The 19,754-nt window shown below is 39.1% G+C and overlaps 1 protein-coding gene across 1 annotated transcript in view; it reads left to right on the forward strand.

Annotated features, from left to right (window-relative positions):
• The window catches only part of CPNE8 (copine 8), a 336,603-nt gene that overhangs the window by 243,273 nt on the left and 73,576 nt on the right, over positions 1-19,754 (forward strand). Inside the window, exons 12-13 of the mRNA XM_055396464.2 lie at positions 4,979-5,032; positions 5,931-5,992. Of these exons, the coding sequence (XP_055252439.1) occupies positions 4,979-5,032; positions 5,931-5,992 (116 nt within the window). The remainder of the gene's footprint in view (positions 1-4,978; positions 5,033-5,930; positions 5,993-19,754) is intronic.

Here is a 19,754-nt window from a genome sequence, read left to right on the forward strand (position 1 = left end):
ATAGGTTTGATCCCTGTGTCAGGAAGATCGCCTGGAGTAGGAAATGGCAACTTATTCCACTATTCTTGCCTGGAAAATTCCGTGGAGAGAGGAGCCTGGAGTGCTATAGTCCAGTGGGTTGCAAAGAGTCAGACACAACAGAGTGACTGAGAATATGGCACACAAGGACTCTATACAAAAATTGCTAGATCTAAAACATTAATTTAGCAAAGTTGCACAATATAAGATTAACATCCAGTTGTTTTGGTGCTATTATTTTCTCCCAGTCTGAGGGCTGTCTTTTCACCTTGTTTATAGTTTCCATCATTGTGCAAAAGCTTTTAAGTTTAATTAGGTCACTTCTGTTTATTTTTGTTTTTATTTGCATTACTCTTGGAGGTCATAGAGGATCTTGCTGTGATTTATGTTGGAGAGTGTTCTGCCTATGTTTTCCTCTATAAGTTTTATAGTTTCTGGTCTTACATTTAGGTCTTTAATCCATTTTTTAGTTTATTTTTGTGTATGGTGTTATAAAGTATTCTAGTTTCAGTCTTTTACACATAGTTGATCAGTTTTCTCAGCACCATTTGTTGAAGAGACTGTCTTTTCTCCATTGCAAATTTTTGCCTCCTTTGTCAAAGATAAGGTGTCCATAGGTACGTGGATTTATCTCAGGACTTTATTTTGTTCCAGTGGTTTTGCACAACAAAGGAAACTGTAAGCAAGGTAAAAAGACAACCATCAGAATGGAAGAAAATAATAGCAAATGAAGCAACTGACAAAGAATTAATCTCCAAAATATACAAGCAACTCATGGTGCTCAATACCCAAAAAATGAACAGTCAAAAAGTGAACAAAACACCTAAACAGGCATTTCTCCAAAGAGGACATACAGATGGTTAATAAACACATGAAAAGATGCTCAACATCACTCATTATCAGAGAGATGCAAATCAAAACCACAATGAGGTACCATCTCACACCAGTCAGAATGGCGATCATCAAAAAGTCTACAAACAATAAATGCTGGAGAGGGTATGGAGAAAAGGGAACTCTCTCACACTGTTGGTGGGAAAGCAAACTGATACAGCCACTATAGAGAACAGTGTGGAGATCACTTAAAAAACTGGTAATAGAACTGTCATACTACCCACCAATCCCACTGCTGGGCATACACCCCAAGGAAACCAGAATTGAAAAAGATGCATGTACCCCATTGTTAATTGAAGCACTATTAGCTAGGAAATGTAAGCAACCTAGATGTCCATCAACAGGTGAATGGATAAGGAAGTTGTGGTACATATACACAATGGAATATTACTCAGCTATAAAAAGGAATGGGCTTCCCTTATAGCTCAGTTGGTAAAGAATCTGCGTGCAATGAAGGAGACCCTGTTTGATTCCTGGGTCAGGAAGATCCACTGGAGAAGGGAAAGGCTACCCACTCTAGTATTCTGGCCTGGAGAAGTCCGTGGACTGTATAGTCTATGGGGTTGCAAAGAGTCAGACACAACTGAGTGACTGTCACTAAAATGGGATGCATTTGAGTCAGTTCTAATGAGATGGTTGAACCTGAAACCTATTATACAGAGTGAAGTCAGAAACAGAAAGAACTATACTGTAAGACCTATACTGTATATTAACACACATATATATATGGAATTTAGAAAGATGGTACAGACGATCCTACATGCAGGGCAACAAAGGAGACACATACAGAACAGACTTTTAGACTCTGTGGGAGAAGGCAAGGGTGGGATAATTTAAGAGAATAGCACTGAGACATGTTCATTGCCATATGTAAAACAGATGACCAGTGCAAGTTTGATGCATGAACCAGTGTACCCAAAGCTGGTGCTCTGGGACAACCCAGAGAGATAGCATCGGGAGGGAGATGGGAGGGGGGTTCAGGACGGGGGGGACATGTGTATACCTGTGGCCAATTCATGTTGATGTGTGGCACAAAGCCATCACAATATTGTAAAACAACTATCCTCCAGTTAAGATTAATTAATTTAAAAGAAAAAAAAAACCTTATCTTGGAAGCAGATGGAAAAAGCTGCCAATGTCATCCTGCTGTGCTTTTGGCCCCATCACTGTCTTGTACAAGTTCAACAGTCCAACTGTTTCTGCTCCACTAAAGTGGCTTTTTCTTTTTTGCCTGCAGCCTTCTAAAAGCCTCCACATGCTTCTAGGGATTTTGATATAAGGATAGCAGAGTCCATACCTTCAAGGTGCTATTCATTCCTACCCCTAACCCCCGCCAATTGAAAACAACCTTAGTATCAGAGGCTTTTGAGACCTGACTGATGGTCTCATTCAGCCATTTTTCAAACTAGTGTTTCAAGGAGGACTTTGATAGTTTTGCATATGTTACCTAGCTTCAAATTCCATTTATAATTGTAATTTTAAAATACATATTGGATAGCAGTTTTTAAGGTGTTGAAGATAACTAACATGGGATTCTCCCACCATCTTCATTTAACTTAGAGGGGAGGGGAGTCCTTGAAAAAAAAAAAAATAGCTACTCCTTGCCACTATGTCTCTGTGAGTCAGGGGTTTATCCAATGCAGAAATAAGATTTATCTGCAACTTCTGGCTTAAAATGTGTATGTCCATCTAAACAGCCTCAGTGAGAATCAATTGCTTTGTTCAGTTCAGTTCAGTTCAGTTGCTCAGTCGTGTCCGACTCTTTGCAACCCCATGAATCACAGAATGCCAGGCCTCCCTGTCCATCACCAAATCCCGGAGTTCACTCAAACTCATGTCCATCGAGTCGGTGATGCCATCCAGCCATCTCATTCTCGGTCGTCCCCTTCTCCTCCCGCCCCCAATCCTTCCCAGCATCAGACTCTTCCAGTGAGTCAGCTCATCGCGTGAGGTGGCCAAAGTATTGGAGTTTCAGCTTTAGCATCAGTCCTTCCAATGAATACCCAGGATTGATCTCCTTTAGAATGGACTGGTTGGATCTCCTTGCAGTCCAAGGGACTCTCAAGAGTCTTCTCCAGCACCACAGTTCAAAAGCATCAATTCTCTGGCGATCAGCTTTCTTCACAGTCCAACTCTCACATCCATACATGACCACTGGAAAAACCATAGCCTTGACTAGACGGACCTCTGTTGGCAAAGTAATGTTTCTGCTTTTTAATATACTATCTAGGTTGGTCATAGCTTTCCTTCCAAGGAGTAAGTGTCTTTTAATTTCATGGCTGCAATCAGCATCCGCAGTGATTTTGGAGCCCAAAAAAATAAAGTCTGACACTGTTTCCACTGTTTCCCCATCTATTTCCCATGAAGTGATGGGACCAGATGCCATGATCTTTGTTTTCTGAATGTTGAGCTTCAAGCCAGCTTTTTCACTCTCCTCTTTCATTTTCATCAAGAGGCTTTTGAGTTCCTCTTCACTTTGTGCCATAAGGGTAGTGTCATCTGCATATCTGAGGTTATTGATATTTCTCCCGGCAATCTTGATTCCAGCTTGTGCTTCTTCCAGCCCAGCGTTCCTCATGATGTACTCTGCATACAAGTTAAATAAGCAGGGTGGCAATATTCAACCTTGACGTACTCCTTTTCCTATTTGGAACCATTCTGTTGTTCCAAGTCCAGTTCTAACTGTTGCTTCCTGACCTGCATACAGGTTTGTCAAGAGGCAGGTCAGGTGGTTGAGAACCAAATAAAATTCCTAAAGTGAAAATAAGTAAGTAAATAAATAAATGCTGCCTGCTGATTTATAGACTTGTTTTGTCAGGTAAAAACCTTCTCCTGGTAGTTCTCAAGGGTTATGGGGCTACCCTCAAAACTGCAGTTGTGGTGGTTTAGAGCTGGCATTGAAGCAATTGCTAGGTATACAGTAGGATCTACTGATGGTATGCTTCTTACTACGGGCTCAGATGAGTGTGGGTTAGGTTTGCTGCTGGGTGGATGAGACTGGCTCCAGTACCTTTGTTCAGTAGTGTGGTCCTGGGCCAAGGTTCCTTTCAGAGTGCGCAGTTGAGACCTCAGTCAGTCAGCCTATTTCTAGGTTTGTGAATCCATGTGACTCCCACCAGGACTCCCACAAGGACTCCAAACTTTTACACATTATTATGTGTCTGATGGAAATTACTATCATTATTAAGCAATAAGTAGAGCCCTTAAATGCTTTCCCAGGTGATGCTCTGAGGGGCTTCCCTCCCAGCTAAGTTGGTAAAGAATCTGCCTGCAATGCAGGAAATCTGGTTTTGATCCCTGGGTCAGGAACATCCCCTGGAGGAGGAAATGGTAACCCACTCCAGCATTCTTTCCTGGAGAATCCCATGGACAGAGAAGCCTGGCAAGAGCCTTGTCCATGGGGTCACAAGAGTCAGACACAACTTAACAACTATACCACCAGCACCAACATCTCCACCAGGTGATGCTAGTGGTAAAGACCACCTGCCAATGCAGGAAGCATAAGAGACGTGAGTTTGATCCCTGGGTAGGGAAGATCCCCTGGTGGAAAGCATGGCAACCCACTCCAGTATTCTTGCCTAGAGAATTCCATAGACAAAGAAGTCTGGAGTGCTATTCTCCATAGGGTCAAAAAGAGTCAGACACAATTGAAGCGACTTAGCACTCATGCACAGAAACCTTAAAGAGTCAAATATTTGAATGATTTGTCATTAGTGTATATAATCAAATTAGAACTGTTATGTCTTAAATATATTTTATTTGAGAAATCTATAGTTTTTCTACAAATCAATCACTAATATTTGAGACCTCACAGCAGGAAGATGTATGTGGGTAGATTAATCAATGCATAAGGTAACTGAGAAGAATATTACTGAAAAAAAGATTTTTTTAAAGAAGATAATCACTAGTAATTTTGCAGAGATGTTTTGACTAATAAACTATCAAGGAGTTATACTAAAGACATTAATAAGTAAATAAATCCATAAGATGTGAAGACACAGGTTGGACTACACGTTTTTAAAATATTTCAGTATAAATCCTAACGTAATTGTTTTATCTGCTCTTTAAGGTGATAAATCCCAAAAAGAAAGGAAAAAAGAAGAAATATACTAATTCAGGAACAGTAAGTCAAATTTTATGTTATTCATTAAGGATTCAAATAGATGAATTAAAAAAAAAGCACAGATGTACAGAACAGTCTTTTGGACTCTGTGGGAGAGAGCTAGGGTGGGATGATTTGGGAGAATGGCATTGAAACATGTATATTATCATATGTGAAACGAATCACCAGTCCAGGTTCGATGCATGATACAGGATGCTCGGAGCTGGTGCACTGGGATGAACCAGAGGTATGGGATGAGGAGGGAGGTGGGAGGGGGGTTCAAGATGGGGAACACATGTACACCCGGGGCAGATTCATGTCAATGTATGGCAAAACCAATACAATATTGTAAAGTAATTAGCCTCCAATTAAAATAAATTTAAATATATATATATATAACACTTGTATCAAATAGAATCGACTAAAAACTGAACTGTTTCATTAGGGTTTTAATATGAAGGTATATAATAAAAAATTAACTCTCTATTGAAATGATTGTAGTAGAGAACACCTCATAGGACATAGCAACCCAGCTTCCTGCAAGTTGTTTAGGGTTTGAATTGTGTCTGAGGGAAGAAGAAGTTTCATTATGAATTCTTCATTTAATGAAATCACATGAGAAAATCAAGCAGACCTGAAAAAGTGAAGTAACCCTGTGTCTTTGTAGATAATTTGCATGTTGTTCTTCAAAGGAAGTAAATTGGTCATAGAAAGGAGTTACTTAATTTTTAACCCCTTTTCTTCTGATAATTTTAAATGTAAGAATAATCAGTCCTAGCAAAGTTTGAAATAGAATATCTTTACTGATTTTCAAGATGCTAGGGAATATAATTTTCTCTCTAACACTTAGAAAAAAGTCCGATTGGGATTGCAATTAGTACTAGTATATAATTCTCTTGTTTTTGCTTTCTTTCTTCAGGTCACCTTGCTGTCTTTCTTGGTAGAAACAGAAGTTTCATTCCTTGACTATATTAAGGGAGGGTAAGTCATTTTCTGAAATTGTTTCATTTCTTAAGCAACGCTGAGAGACAAGTTTGAATCTGTTTAGAAACTTCGTGACAACAGCGGTCAGAGACATCAATTCTGTAAACCTCTTCCAAATGATGATTAAGAGGGTTTTATTGTTCATTTTTGTTTGTTTTTGCAAATACTGGTTTATTGCTAGAGTGTTGTCAAGCCAAAGAAGTAGGGGCAAAGGAACAAACACAGTTGCCCCCAAAACAGAGAGCTTAACCCCTATTGCTGCTGCTGCTGCTGAGTCACTTCAGTCGTGTCCGACTCTGTGCCACCCCATAGATGGAAGTCCACCAGGCTCCCCCGTCCCTGGGATTCTCCAGGCAAGAACACTGGAATGGGCTGCCTTTTCCTTCTCCAATGTGTGAAAGTTAAAAGTGAAAGTGAAGTCACTCAGTCCTGTCTGTTTGTTAAGAAAGAAAAACAAAAGCTGTACTAGCCCAGATGGGCAATCTTTGCTATATATGGGCATCTTGAAACCTGCCACTTGGACATAGACTGATACTACAGGATGATTGTTTCAATAAAGTCAAAGGAAAACATACTAAGAAGGAAAAATGTTTGCAAACTCTCCTTAGTATTCCAATATCTGTGAATATTGTTGTCTTTTGAAGATGGGAAAATAGAAAGTTGAATTTGTCATAAAAAATATATTCCTAAGTAAATAAACTCCTTGGTAGCTGTAGGTAAAAAGATAAAAAAGATGAACTCTCTTAGCATGCTCTTTATAAACTTTTTTTTTTTAAAGAAAAAAAAGCACTTGATAGATCTGGCTATAATTTGCATGATGAAATGATAATTTAAAGTTTTAAAATTAAAAATTCCTTTCAAGTTTGTTTTCTTGGCTTTGCTTTGTGAGTCTTTGAGCGGTGCGTGTGTGTATGAGAAAGAAATACCCAATATGTATTGTCAGCAGTACAAATCTAGTAATATTTTCATGTGAATCTATCATTAAAGATATTTTAAGAATCTGTTATGAATAAATCAATTTTATTGGGTATTCATATTCTCCTTTCGAAGATTTCTAGGGCTAATTAGAACAAATGGGTTTCAATAATACCTAAGCAATAAACTCCTTGACCACTGTCATTTTTATACTGCTTACCACCTCCAAGATTTTATTTTATTTATTTTTGGATTCAGTTCAGTTCAGTCGCTCAGTCGCGTCCGACTCTTTGCGACCCCATGAATCACAGCACGCCAGGCCTCCCTGTCCATCACCAACTCTCGGAGTTCACTCAAACTCATGTCCATCGAGTCGGTGATGCCATCCAGCCATCTCATTCTCTGTCGTCCCCGTCTCCTCCCACCCCCAATCCCTCCTATTTTTGGATTACACGTGTCCAATTTATAGCACTGTCTCTGCTGGAAGAAATGTGACCTTTTCTGCTAGATTGTTGTTTTTCAATAGCTACATTGTGTTTGACTCCTTGCAACCCTGTGGACTTTAGCATGGCAGGCTCTTTGTCTTCCATTACTACCTGGAGTTTGCACAAATTCACGTTCATTGAATCGATGCTGTCATCCAACCATCTCATCTTCTGCCACCTCCTGCTACTTTTGCCTTCGATCTTTCCCAACATCAGGTATTTTTCATCTCTTCGCATCAGGTGGCCAAAGTATTGGAGATCCAACTTCAACAATAGTCTTTCCCATGAACATTCAGAGTTGATTTCCTTTAGAATTGACTGGTTTGGTCTCCTCGCAGTCCAAGAGACTCTCAGGAGTCTTCTGGCATCACAATTTGAGAGCATCAGTTCTTTGGTACTCAGCCTTCTTTATAGTCCAACACTCACGTTAGCATATGACTACTGGAAAAACCATAGCTTTGACTATGCAGGCGTTTGTTGACAAAGTGATGTCTCTTACTTTTAAACACAATGTCTAAGTTTGTCATAGTCTTCCTGCCAAGAAGCAGTCGTCTTCTTAATTTCATGACTGCAGTCACCATATGCAGTGATTTTCGAGCCCAAGAAGTGGAAATCTGTCCCTGCTTCCACCTTTTCTCCTTCTGTTTACCATGAAGTGATCGGATCAGATGCCATGATCTTAGTATTTTTAATATTGAATTTTAAGGCGGCTTTTTTTACTTTCCTCCTTCACTCTTGTCAAGAGGATCTTTGGTTCCTCTTCACTTTTTGCCATTAAAGTGGAATCATTTGCATATCCGAGGTTGTTGTTATTTCTCCCAACAGTCTTGATTCCAGCTTGTAACTTACCCTTACTGAATAGCTTTACCACTTTTAAACTTTGTTAATTTAATAGATAAATATTATAAGTCACTGTCAGTTTTTAATCTGTGGAACCTCTTTTTTAGTCATTGTGATATTCTTTGTAAAAGTCCATGTTTAACCAGCCGTATCTTTGGAAACACAGGTTTCAGAACCTTTTGATTTTGCTTTTCCTCTGCTCCATCTTCCCTAGCCCCACAAAAAGAGATTGAGGGTTTTCAGCTAAGGTCTTAAGACCAAATTCAGCTGGGAGCTACATACTTCCCTGCAGCTAACACTTCAACTAAACTTCCCCAAAGCTCACATCTTAGTCTTTGACACAACTCTTCCACACATATCTGGTGTGCGGGGATGACCCAGAGGGAGGATAAGGGGAGGAGGGAGGTGGGAGCGGGGTTCAGGAAGGGGAACTCATGTACACCTGGGGCAGATTCATGTCAGTGTATGGCAAAACCAACCAATATAATATTGTAAAATAATTCAGTTCAGTTCAGTTCAGTTCAGTTCAGTCGCTCATCGTGTCCGACTCTCCGCGACCCCATGAATCACAGCACGCCAGGCCTCCCTGTCCATCACCAACTCCCGGAGTACACTCAAACTCATGTCCACAGAGTCGGTGATGCCATCCAGCCATCTCATTCTCCGTCGTCCCCTTCTCCTCCCGCCCCCAACCTTTCCCAGCATCAGAGTCTTTTCCAGTGAGTCAACTTGTCGCATGAGGTGGCCAAAGTATTGCAGTTTCAGCTTTAGCATCAGTCCTTCCAATGAACACCCAGGATTGATCTCCTTTAGAATGGACTGGTTGGATCTCCTTGCAGTATAAGGGACTCTCAAGAGTCTTCTCCAACACCACAATTCAAAAGCATCCATTCTTCGGCGATCAGCTTTCTTCACAGTCCAACTCTCACATCCATACATGACCACGGGAAAAACCATTGCCTTGACTAGACGGACCTTGGTTGGCAAAATAATGTCTCTGCTTTTTAATATACTATCAAGGTTGGTCATAACTTTCCTTCCAAGGAGCAAGCGTCTTTTAATTTCATGGCTGCAATCAGCATCTGCAGTGATTTTGGAGCCCAAAAAAATAAAGTCTGACACTGTTTCCACTGTTTTTCCATCTATTTCCCATGAAGTGATGGAACCAGATGCCATGATCTTTGTTTTCTGAATGTTGAGCTTCAAGCCAACCTTTTCACTCTCCTCTTTCACTTTCATCAAGAGGCTTTTTAGTTCCTCTTCACTTTCTGCCATAAGGGTAGTGTCATCTGCATATCTGAGGTTATTGATATTTCTCCCAGCAATCTTGATTCCAGCTTGTGCTTCTTCCAGCCCAGCGTTCCTCATGATGTAGTCTGCATATAAGTTAAATAAGCAAGGTGACAATATACAACCTTGACGTACACCTTTTCCTACTTGGAACCAGTCTGTTGTTCCATGTCCAGTTCTAACTGTTGCTTCCTGACCTGCATACAGGTTTCTCAAGAGGCAGGTCAGGTGGTCTGGGATTCCCATCTCTTTCAGAATGTTCCACAGTTTATTGTGATCGACACAGTCAAAGGCTTTGGCATTAGCCTCCAATAAAAATAATAAAAAAAAATAAAATAAAATATGGCTGTTACAACTGAAAATTATTACAGGCCTACACTATCATGGATATTTTGGTCACCCAGAAATAATAAATGACAATGAATACTAAAAAAAATAAAAATAGACTCTTCTTAATCTGGCCTTGCCTTTTGCCCTGTGATTACACTGAAGAAAAGCAATAAAATTCACTGCATTTTGGGTTGCAATTGATGAAGCAATCCAAAAGATTATTTTAGAAATCGAAACTATTTGCACATTTGTGGAGTTATCAAGGTTTGGTCTTTTGAAGAGATGTTCCACCATATTTCTGAATAAGTATGACATTTCAGAAGTGATTGGAATCAAGTGTTGAATTCAGTTTTATTTTTATAAAAAATTATAGTAACTACTTACTTTTAACTTAAAATATCAAGATATCAGAATTTGCTACTAGTATTTGTGGATTTTTTTGTTGCTAACTTAGGTAAGCATCATTATGCTAATTTGTCTGGCATCAATTTAGAAATTTACTCACCCTACTCTAGTTCAGGAGAAACTATTGTTAGGTTTTGCTTGTGCTAAATCTTGATAAAACCAGAGGTCTTCAAAAAAGGTGAAAAATCATCATATAAAATATGAGTAACTACAATTAAACTGGTACTCTGACTAGCTGTGGCTTATTCAAAATAACATTAGTTTAGGTTTTCCTGTTTTCATTTTGTTCTCTACATGAATTTAGTATAAACTATTTTCCTTACCCTGGACAACATGAACATAAGAATAGACAAAGAGGGTAAAACAGGTGACTGGTGTGGAACATGTAGGACTAACAGATTGTGATTAAACTCTCAGAAGGAAATTCTTGAATTGCACTTTAAAATGTAATCTCTGTTTTTCATCTCACAAAAAATAATTGAATAGAAAATTGTGAAAATACTGTTTTCGCATGAATCCAGGTAGAAATTATGCATAATTAAGAAGGAACACATTTAAATATTAAACAAAATTGTTTTCATAATCCTTTAATATCTTCCCCTTCAAAGGAACTCCTTTATAGGTCTAATTCTTAATATTGGATATTCTAGGTTTCCATTCTCTAGTAATGATTTAGTTATTGATATAGATATGTACCTGATTGATTGTGAAATCATGTTAGCATGTTACTTTTCATTCATTTTCTCATTTCCTAACACCCTTTGCTTACCTGCAGTAGACAAGTGTATGGATGGAAGTACATACTGAGCAGATGAGACAAATGCATTCTCAGTTAGTCAAAGCCCAATTTTTATGGAAATATTATGTGAAATAAAAACTTAATTTTTAGTCCTTTTTCCCTTTAACTTTTTGTTTGTTTGTTTCCTTTTTTGTTTTTTTTTTTTTCTAAACAGCACCATGCTTTCCCTGGAGCATAACATACAATTAGATAGAATTCATGACTTGTTGTAGTAAAGAGTTTTATTTTCTAAATAGAATAATATCCACAAAGGAGACCTTACTGTAGAGTAAAAAAAAAAAAGAAAGAAAATAATTGCCTCTTCTGGATTGTTGACCTTGTGGTTATTATTTTTAATCATACTCTGTATGTTTTTCCCTGTGTTCATTTTATTTCTTATTAAAAATAATTTTAATTCCAAAAGTCTGGTATAATTGGCAACCAAAGATGTTTACTTAGCAATCCTTAATGTATGACACTGAATATCCCAATTGTCATTGGTAAGGACAATGTCAGATTCATTTAAAATCAGAGACAGTTCTGAAATCTAAATACTCCTTTAAGGTAACATCACCATTTTTGTAAAAATAATTATTACTTGTGAAGTGAGTTTATTGGCCTCTACAGACAATAGCTCACAATATAAGTATCTGAAGACAGCATCATAAATTTCAAGTTTGTTTTGTCTGCCCTTCCATCATCTGTGTCTCTCAGGTCTTCATGAAACTCCACTCTACCACTAACATGACCAAGGAAAAAATTACCTATAAAATTTTTCGCATTTCTTTGACTGGCAGATGAACAGAAAAAACAGATCTCAAGTTCTCATGCACACTGACTACTCCTAAGCAACCATCATGTCAATCTGAAACCCTATTCTACATTTTTATCAGAAAATTCAGTGTATTAGAATCTTGCAGGCCTAAAGACTGTCATTTACTTCCTCTGACTAAAGCCCAAAATGTCATCTGCCTGGTCCCAAATGAACCTCACAATCACTTATATACAGTGGTTGCTCGTTTCTCTGAGTGTCATTTTAGTTGTTCATTTGTATCACTTTTCTCCTCAAATGTCACTTAGTTGTGTCCAACTCTCTGTGACCCCATGTAGTCAGCCAGGCTCCTCTGTCCATGGGTTTCTCCAGGCAGAAATACTGGAGCGAGTCGCCATTCCTTTCTCTAGGGGATCTTACCGACCCAGGGATCTAACCGAGGTCTTCTGCATTGCAGTCAGATTCTTTACCATATGAGCCACCAGGGAAGTCTTTTTCTGTAAAGAGACTGGCAATCTAAAAATATTTTTATAGAGCACAACATACAGTAGACCCTGAATAGATACATATTAATTAGAAAGACACTTTAAGCCTGACTTCCCACTCTTTTCCCCAAATCTCTTAGCATGATGAAATATTAGAAACAAGCATGAACTTTAAGAAAGAGTGTGACAATTTATTTTACTGGATTACAAACCTCCATGTCTGTCTAGCTCAGATTTTATCATCTGTGACCTTCCTCTTTCTATAGCTCATATCACAAGCACCAAAAAACGAAACAGATAGACTAAACTTTCCAGGAAAAGAAAAAAATGCTTTTGTGTTGCCTCTGCCATAAATTACCTCAACTCTATATCTGGTTTCAGTGATTTTAAGGAAGGCAAGATAAAGATTAGGAGCATGAACTGCTTATTTTCATTACATACTAACTGAAAGGGGACATAGAGAAGGTAGGAGGAGAGATACTAAGTGGGCAAGTTCCAGGAAAGACAAAATAAGAGATAAATGTTTGGAAAAACATTAAGTCAGTTAAATAAATGGTTGCTGATGGCAGTGCCAGACCAGCTTACCTGCCTCCTGAAAAATCTGTATGTAGGTTAAGAACAACAGTTAGAACCAGACAAGGAACAATGACTGGTTCCAAGTTGGGAAAGGAGTACATCAAGGCTGTATATTGTCACCCTGCTTATTTAACTTATATGTAGAGTACATCATGCGAAATGCTGGGCTGGATGAAACACAAGCTGGAATCAACATTGCTGGGAGAAATATCAACAGCCTTAGATGTGCAGCTGACACCACCCATATGGCAGAAAGAGGAACTAAATAGTCTCTTGATGAAAGCAAAAGAGGAGAGTGAAAAAGCTGGCTTAAAACTCAGCATTCAAAAAACAAAGATCATGGCATCTGGTCCCATCACTTCATGGCAAATAGATGGGGAAACAATGGAAACAGACAATAGTGACAAACTATTTTCTTGGGCTCCAAAATCACTGCAGATGGTGACTGCAGCCATGAAATTAAAAGACGCTTGCTCCTTGGAAGAAAAGCTATGACCAATGTAGAGAGCATATTAAAAAGCAGAGACATCACTTTGCCAACAAAGGTCCATCTAGTTAAAGCTGTGGTTTTTTCAGTAGTTATGTATTGATGTAAGAGTTGAACCCTAAAGAAAGCTGAAAGTAAAAGTCGCTCAGTCGTGTCCTACTCTTTGCAACCCCATGGACTATACCGTCCATGGAATTCTCCAGGTCAGAATACTGGAGTGAGTAGCTGTCCCCTTCTCCAGGGGATCTTCACGACCAAAGAATCAAATTGGGGTCTCCTGCATTGCAAGAGGATTCTTTACCAGCTGAGATACCAGGGAAGCCCGAAAGAAAGCTGAACACTGAAGAACTGATGCTTTGAACTGTAGTGTTGGAGAAGACTCTTGAGAGTCCCTTGGACTGCAAGGAGATACAACCAGTCAATCCTGAAGGAAATTAGTCCTGAATATTCATTGGAAGGACTGATGCTGAAGCTGAAGTTCCAATACTTTGGTCACCTGATGGGAAGAACTGACTCATTGGAAAAGATCCTGATGGTGGGAAAGATTGAAAGCAGGAGGAGAAGGGGATGACAGAGGATGAGATGTTTGGAGGGCATCTCTGACTCGATGGACATTAGTTTGAGCAAGCTCCAGGAGATAGTGATGGACAGAGAAGCCTGTCATGCTCTATTCCATGGGGTCTCAAAGAGTCAGACATGACTGAGTGACTGAACTGAACCAAATTCTAAAATACTCACATTTTTCAAGTGCTCTTAAAAAGTACAATTTTTAATCCATAATAGTTTATCCTAAAATCCACTTCTGTCATATCTTTCAGCTGAACTGGAGTCATAATTTGTTGAATTCTGAATTTAACTGATGACAGTACATTATAATGACCAAGAATTTGGGTTCTGATACTAACTGCCTGGTTCAAATCTTAGATCTTTCCTTGCTAGCAAATCCAGTTTATGTTTCTGTGAAATAGGAACAAAAGTAAAAATAATAATACCTATCTCATAGGCTGATTTTGTGGATTAAATGATAAATAGCTATCATTTTTCTGAATAATCCGAATTTGTTTGAAGTTCTAATATGTCTTTACTCATTTGATCATCCTAATTGTCAGAGACAGGGAGAGAAAAAGACATTCAACTTTATAAAGTCAGTAAAACTCTTTTTTAAAGTTCAATTCTCTTTAAAGGATAATGCCAGGTTATTCCTCCCATTGCAGTCAATCGCCCAAACTCTTGACACTGAATCTAAAACTTGTCTGAAATTATACATAAAAGATTTATATTCCACTCTATAGTTAAAAAGTCTTAGAGTTAAAGCTACCTTCCTACCTATTATAAGCTCATTGTAGAGGCTCAAAGCTGGTTTCTTAATATGCCATTTTAAAGGTGAGTTGAATATCAGTAAGTGCCAGTATTAACAAGCCCCATAAGGATTTTTTGAAAACTACTTGAAGCAGTACATGATGTTATAAAACGCTTGTCTTAGTTTTATAAAATCAGTGGCATTGTATTGGATATCTCAGGAACCACATCTTGCCAGAAGATGCAGCACTTTAATATGCTGTATTTTGTTTTTTTGAAAAATGAATATACATATCTAGAGTTTTTATAGTACTTTACAGTGCTTCTTGTGGCACCTAGGCGTTTTACATTCATCAAATAAATTAAGAGCTAAACCCTTCAGTGCTGAGTGGGGATGAATGTAATAGAAAATAAAGCCATTCTGCCTTCCAAAAATGCATTCACATAAAACATTATCTTATCCAAACTAACATCTAAAATGTGATTTGGAAAAGAAACTTTTGGAAGTATTAAGATTCATAAGCAGTATTTTGGCTAATGCTAGATTCTAACTTTTGTATATACAAATTCAGGCTTGAGAATTCTAGAGATGTCCAGTTATAGCCTTCAAGATTGCGATTTAATTGCCAACTTATGCTATTTTTTTCAAGTGATTCTTTTCAGAACTATAGATTTCAAAGTCAAAGAAAACTGCATGTATGTTTCATCATCAGAACCAATGCTAATTTAACCAAAATATTGACAATCTATTTTGTACTAAGAAGTTTCTTAGTTATGTTTCATTATCAGAGTGTGCACTACTAGCCACAGTATGTCTAAAATTGTTTCTTTCTGTTGACCAACTTAAACCTTGGGAGCCAGCGGAAAGGAATTCAGTAAAGGTGGTTTACCAAGGGCAAGCTGTGAAAGGGTGGGAAGTTATCACTGACATTGTTTAGAACTGTTAAGAATGTGGGCTTCCCAGGTGGCGCTATTGGTAAAGAACCTGCCTGTCAACGCAGGAGACCAGAAGTCATGGGTTTGGTCTTTTGGCCGGGAAGATCTCCTGGAGGAGGGCATGGCAACCCACTCCAGTATTCTTGCCCGGAAAATCCCATGGACAGAGGAGCCTGGTGGGTTGCAGTCCATTGGGTTGTAAAGAGTTCAACATGACGGAAGCAACTTTTCATGCACACGCATGTTAAGAGTATGCTGATATTAAGATGTAGTCTGTGTATTAGTAGATTACATTATTGTGTTTTTTTAATTTATTTTAATTGGAGGCTAATTATTTTACATTATTCTATTGGTTTTGCCATACATTGACATGAATCTGCCCCAGGTGCACATGTGTTCCCCATCTTGAAGCCCCCCTACCTTCTCCCTCCCCATCCCATCCCTCTGGTTCATCCCAGTGCACCAGCCTCAAGCATCCTGTATCATGCATCGAACCTGGACTACATTATTGTTTTTAAGTTGTCTGCAGATTGTGTACCTCTTACTGCCTATACTCCTCGGGGTTCACTATACCAGTTGTGATACACCACTTACCACCTCTATGGGAAGAATTAATTGAAAAAGAAATATCTATATGTTAATGTAATGGGAGAACTGTCTCTTCTGATTCAACAGAGGAAAGGATTAATGTGAGTAAGGAAAGGACAACATGGATTGCTCAAGAGATATGTCGTCCAGCATGCAGAACATTTATTATCTTCCAGTACTTCAGAATTTTATTTCTAATAACCAGATAACTTCTTCAGAGCAGCTGTTACCTATCTATCATGTGAGCAAATTGAGATTCAGAAATGTGGTAATTTTGTAAATGAGTTATAACTCCAATCTGTAACATAAAAGTTCATAGGTTTTCTGCTAGGCATCATTCATCTCTTCAGCAACTACCTCATTTCACATGAGATACTAGGAAATTCCTTGGAGGTCTAGTGGTTAGGATTCAGTGCTTTCACTGTTTGGGCCTGGATTCAATCCCTTTTAGGAAACTAAAAGTCTGCCAGCCACAGCATGACCACAAATAAAATAAAAATGATATTCTAACGGATAGTGCTTCTATTTTTGGTTAGGTATAATATGACTTATTTTGTTTGTTTTGATTATGTCACTCATGAGATATTTTCTAAACTAGATTTGAGAAAATGTTGGCCATCTTGCATACCTTCTTTGATAAACAGTTCTTGAACTACAGGATTATGAGCTTATCTGCTTGCAAAGTTGTATTTTGGAATACTTTAATTGTGTTAAAAAATAACACTGAAATCAAGCTTCAAAGTCTGGAGAGTGTACAAAAGTTTGTTAATTTATGAAAGGTAAATTTAATAAGGACAAAAATATTAGCATAAACGGTTCAGGAATCATATCACTTGTCTCCAGTTTCTTTTTAGTCTTACTTTTGACGTTTCATTGATCCCACAGAAATCCAAAATTTCAGGAAGGAAAATAGAGCCATAATAAAAGCTTATAATTACTTCTTGGAGGGCAGTTTTGTTTAAAGTACCCAGATGACTGACATCTTCTAACAAAATTAGATCATTTATAGCTCTGTTTTGGGTTAAATAGATCGGGACCTTAAATGGCAAGCCACTCCAGTACTATTGCCTAGAAAATCCCATGGATGAAGGAGCCTGGTAGGCTGCAGTCTGTGGGGTCGCTAAGGGTCGGACACAACTGAGCGACTTCACTTTCACTTTTCACTTTCACACATTGGAAAAGGAAATGGCAACCCACTCCAGTGTTCTTGCCTGGAGAATCCCAGGGATGGGGGAGCCTGGTGGGCTTCCGTCTATGGGGTCATGCAGAGTCGGACACGACTGAAGTGACTTAGCAGTAGCAGATCGGGACCTTAGAAGCCAGTGTGAAGAAAAGGAAATTTGACATGGGAGGATCAGGTTCTAGAAAAAACCTGAAATTCTGGTAGATCCAGAAATTTGATAAACCCCACACATCAGTTTTCAAAGAAAGATGCTAAACTTGGATTCTAAAAAACTAACTTCAATAAGATGGTAATAACCATAACAATTCTTAAGTGTCTGCTATAAAGGACAGGTACTTTTCTTGTCCTTACAGCAACAATCCAAGAAAGATTTTGTTAATCTTATTACAAAGGAGGTGTAGGAAGGTTAAATAGCTTTTCTAAGATCATATTTCAAGTAGGTGAAAGTAGTTAAATTGCATTTTGCATCTCAAAGCATGATCTTATTCTAGCAGATCTAACTTGTCAAGGGCAAATAATCCTGTCGGTATTTTAATGGGCCCAGGAAGCAGGAATTTTGAAAGTGAAAGTCACACAGTCATGTCCGACTCTTTGCGACCCCATGGATTGTCCATGGAATTTTCCAGGTCAGGATACTGGAGTGGGTAGCCTTTCCCTTCTCCAGGGAATCTTCCCAACCAGACAGCTCTAAATTTGTTATTCAGGTAGTCAAACTGCTTTTAAGAAAAAGGAAAAGGTAAGACAGAAAAGGTCAAAGTTTAGGCCATGGTGAGCTTGGCACTAGAGGGTTAGGCTGGATAATAATTCCTGAGGAAGTGAACCTGAGTTCAGGGCGGGTCCCAGAACCCAAGAGTGAACTACAGTGCATCAGTTCAGTTCAGTCGCTCAGTCGTGTCCGACTCTCCGCGACCCCATGAATCACAGCACGCCAGGCCTCCCTGTCCATCACCAACTCCCGGAGTTCACTCAAACTCATGTCCACAGAGTCGGTGATGCCATCCAGCCATCTCATTCTCCGTCGTCCCCTTCTCCTCCCGCCCCCAACCTTTCCCAGCATCAGAGTCTTTTCCAGTGAGTCAACTCGTCGCATGAGGTGGCCAAAGTATTGCAGTTTCAGCTTTAGCATCAGTCCCTCCAATGAACATCCAGGATTGATCTCCTCTAGAATGGACTGGTTGGATCTCCTTGCAGTATAAGGGACTCTCAAGAGTCTTCTCCAACACCACAGTTCAAAAGCATCGATTCTTCGGCGGTCAGCCTTCTTCACAGTCCAACTCTCACATCCATACATGACCACGGGAAAAACCATTGCCTTGACTAGACGGACCTTGGTTGGCAAAGTAATGTCTCTGCTTTTTAATATACTATCAAGGTTGGTCATAACTTTCCTTCCAAGGAGCAAGCGTCTTTTAATTTCATGGCTGCAATCAGCATCTGCAGTGATTTTGGAGCCCAAAAAAGCAAAGTCTGACACTGTTTCCACTGTTTTTCCATCTATTTCCCATGAAGTGATGGAACCAGATGCCATGATCTTTGTTTTCTGAATGTTGAGCTTCAAGCCAACCTTTTCACTCTCCTCTTTCACTTTCATCAAGAGGCTTTTTAGTTCCTCTTCCCTTTCTGCCATAAGGGTAGTGTCATCTGCATATCTGAGGTTATTGATATTTCTCCCGGCAATCTTGATTCCAGCTTGTGCTTCTTCCAGCCCAGCGTTCCTCATGATGTACTCTGCATATAAGTTAAATAAGCAAGGTGACAATATACAACCTTGATGTACACCTTTTCCTATTTGGAACCAGTCTGTTGTTCCATGTCCAGTTCTAACAGTTGCTTCCTGACCTGCATACAGGTTTCTCAAGAGGCAGGTCAGGTGGTCTGGGATTCCCATCTCTTTCAGAATGTTCCACAGTTTATTGTGATCCACACAGTCAAAGGCTTTGGCATAGTCAATAAAGCAGAAATAGATGTTTTTCTGAAACTCTCTTGCTTTCTCCATGATCCAGCGGATGTTGGCAATTTGATCTCTGGTGCCTCTGCCTTTTCTAAAATCTGCTTGAACATCTGGGATTTCACGGTTTACATACTGCTGAAGCCTGGCTTGGAGAATTTTGAGCATGACTTTACTAGCGTGTGAGATGAGTGCAATTGTGCGGTAGTTTGAGCATTCTTTGGCATTGCCTTTCTTTGGGATTGGAATGAAGACTGACCTCTTCCAGTCCTGTGGCCAGCGCTGAGTTTTCCAAATCTACTGGCATATTGAGTGCAGCACTTTCACAGCATCATCTTTCAAGACTTGAAATAGCTCAACTGGAATTCCATCACCTCCACTAGCTTTGTTCGTAGTGATGCTTTCTAAGGCCCACTTGACTTCACATTCCAAGATGTCTGGC

The sequence above is a fragment of the Moschus berezovskii genome, chromosome 6, assembly GCF_049115385.1.
Source record: "Moschus berezovskii isolate FMDL1 chromosome 6, NW_MosBer_1.0, whole genome shotgun sequence".
Lineage (NCBI taxonomy): Eukaryota > Metazoa > Chordata > Mammalia > Artiodactyla > Moschidae > Moschus > Moschus berezovskii.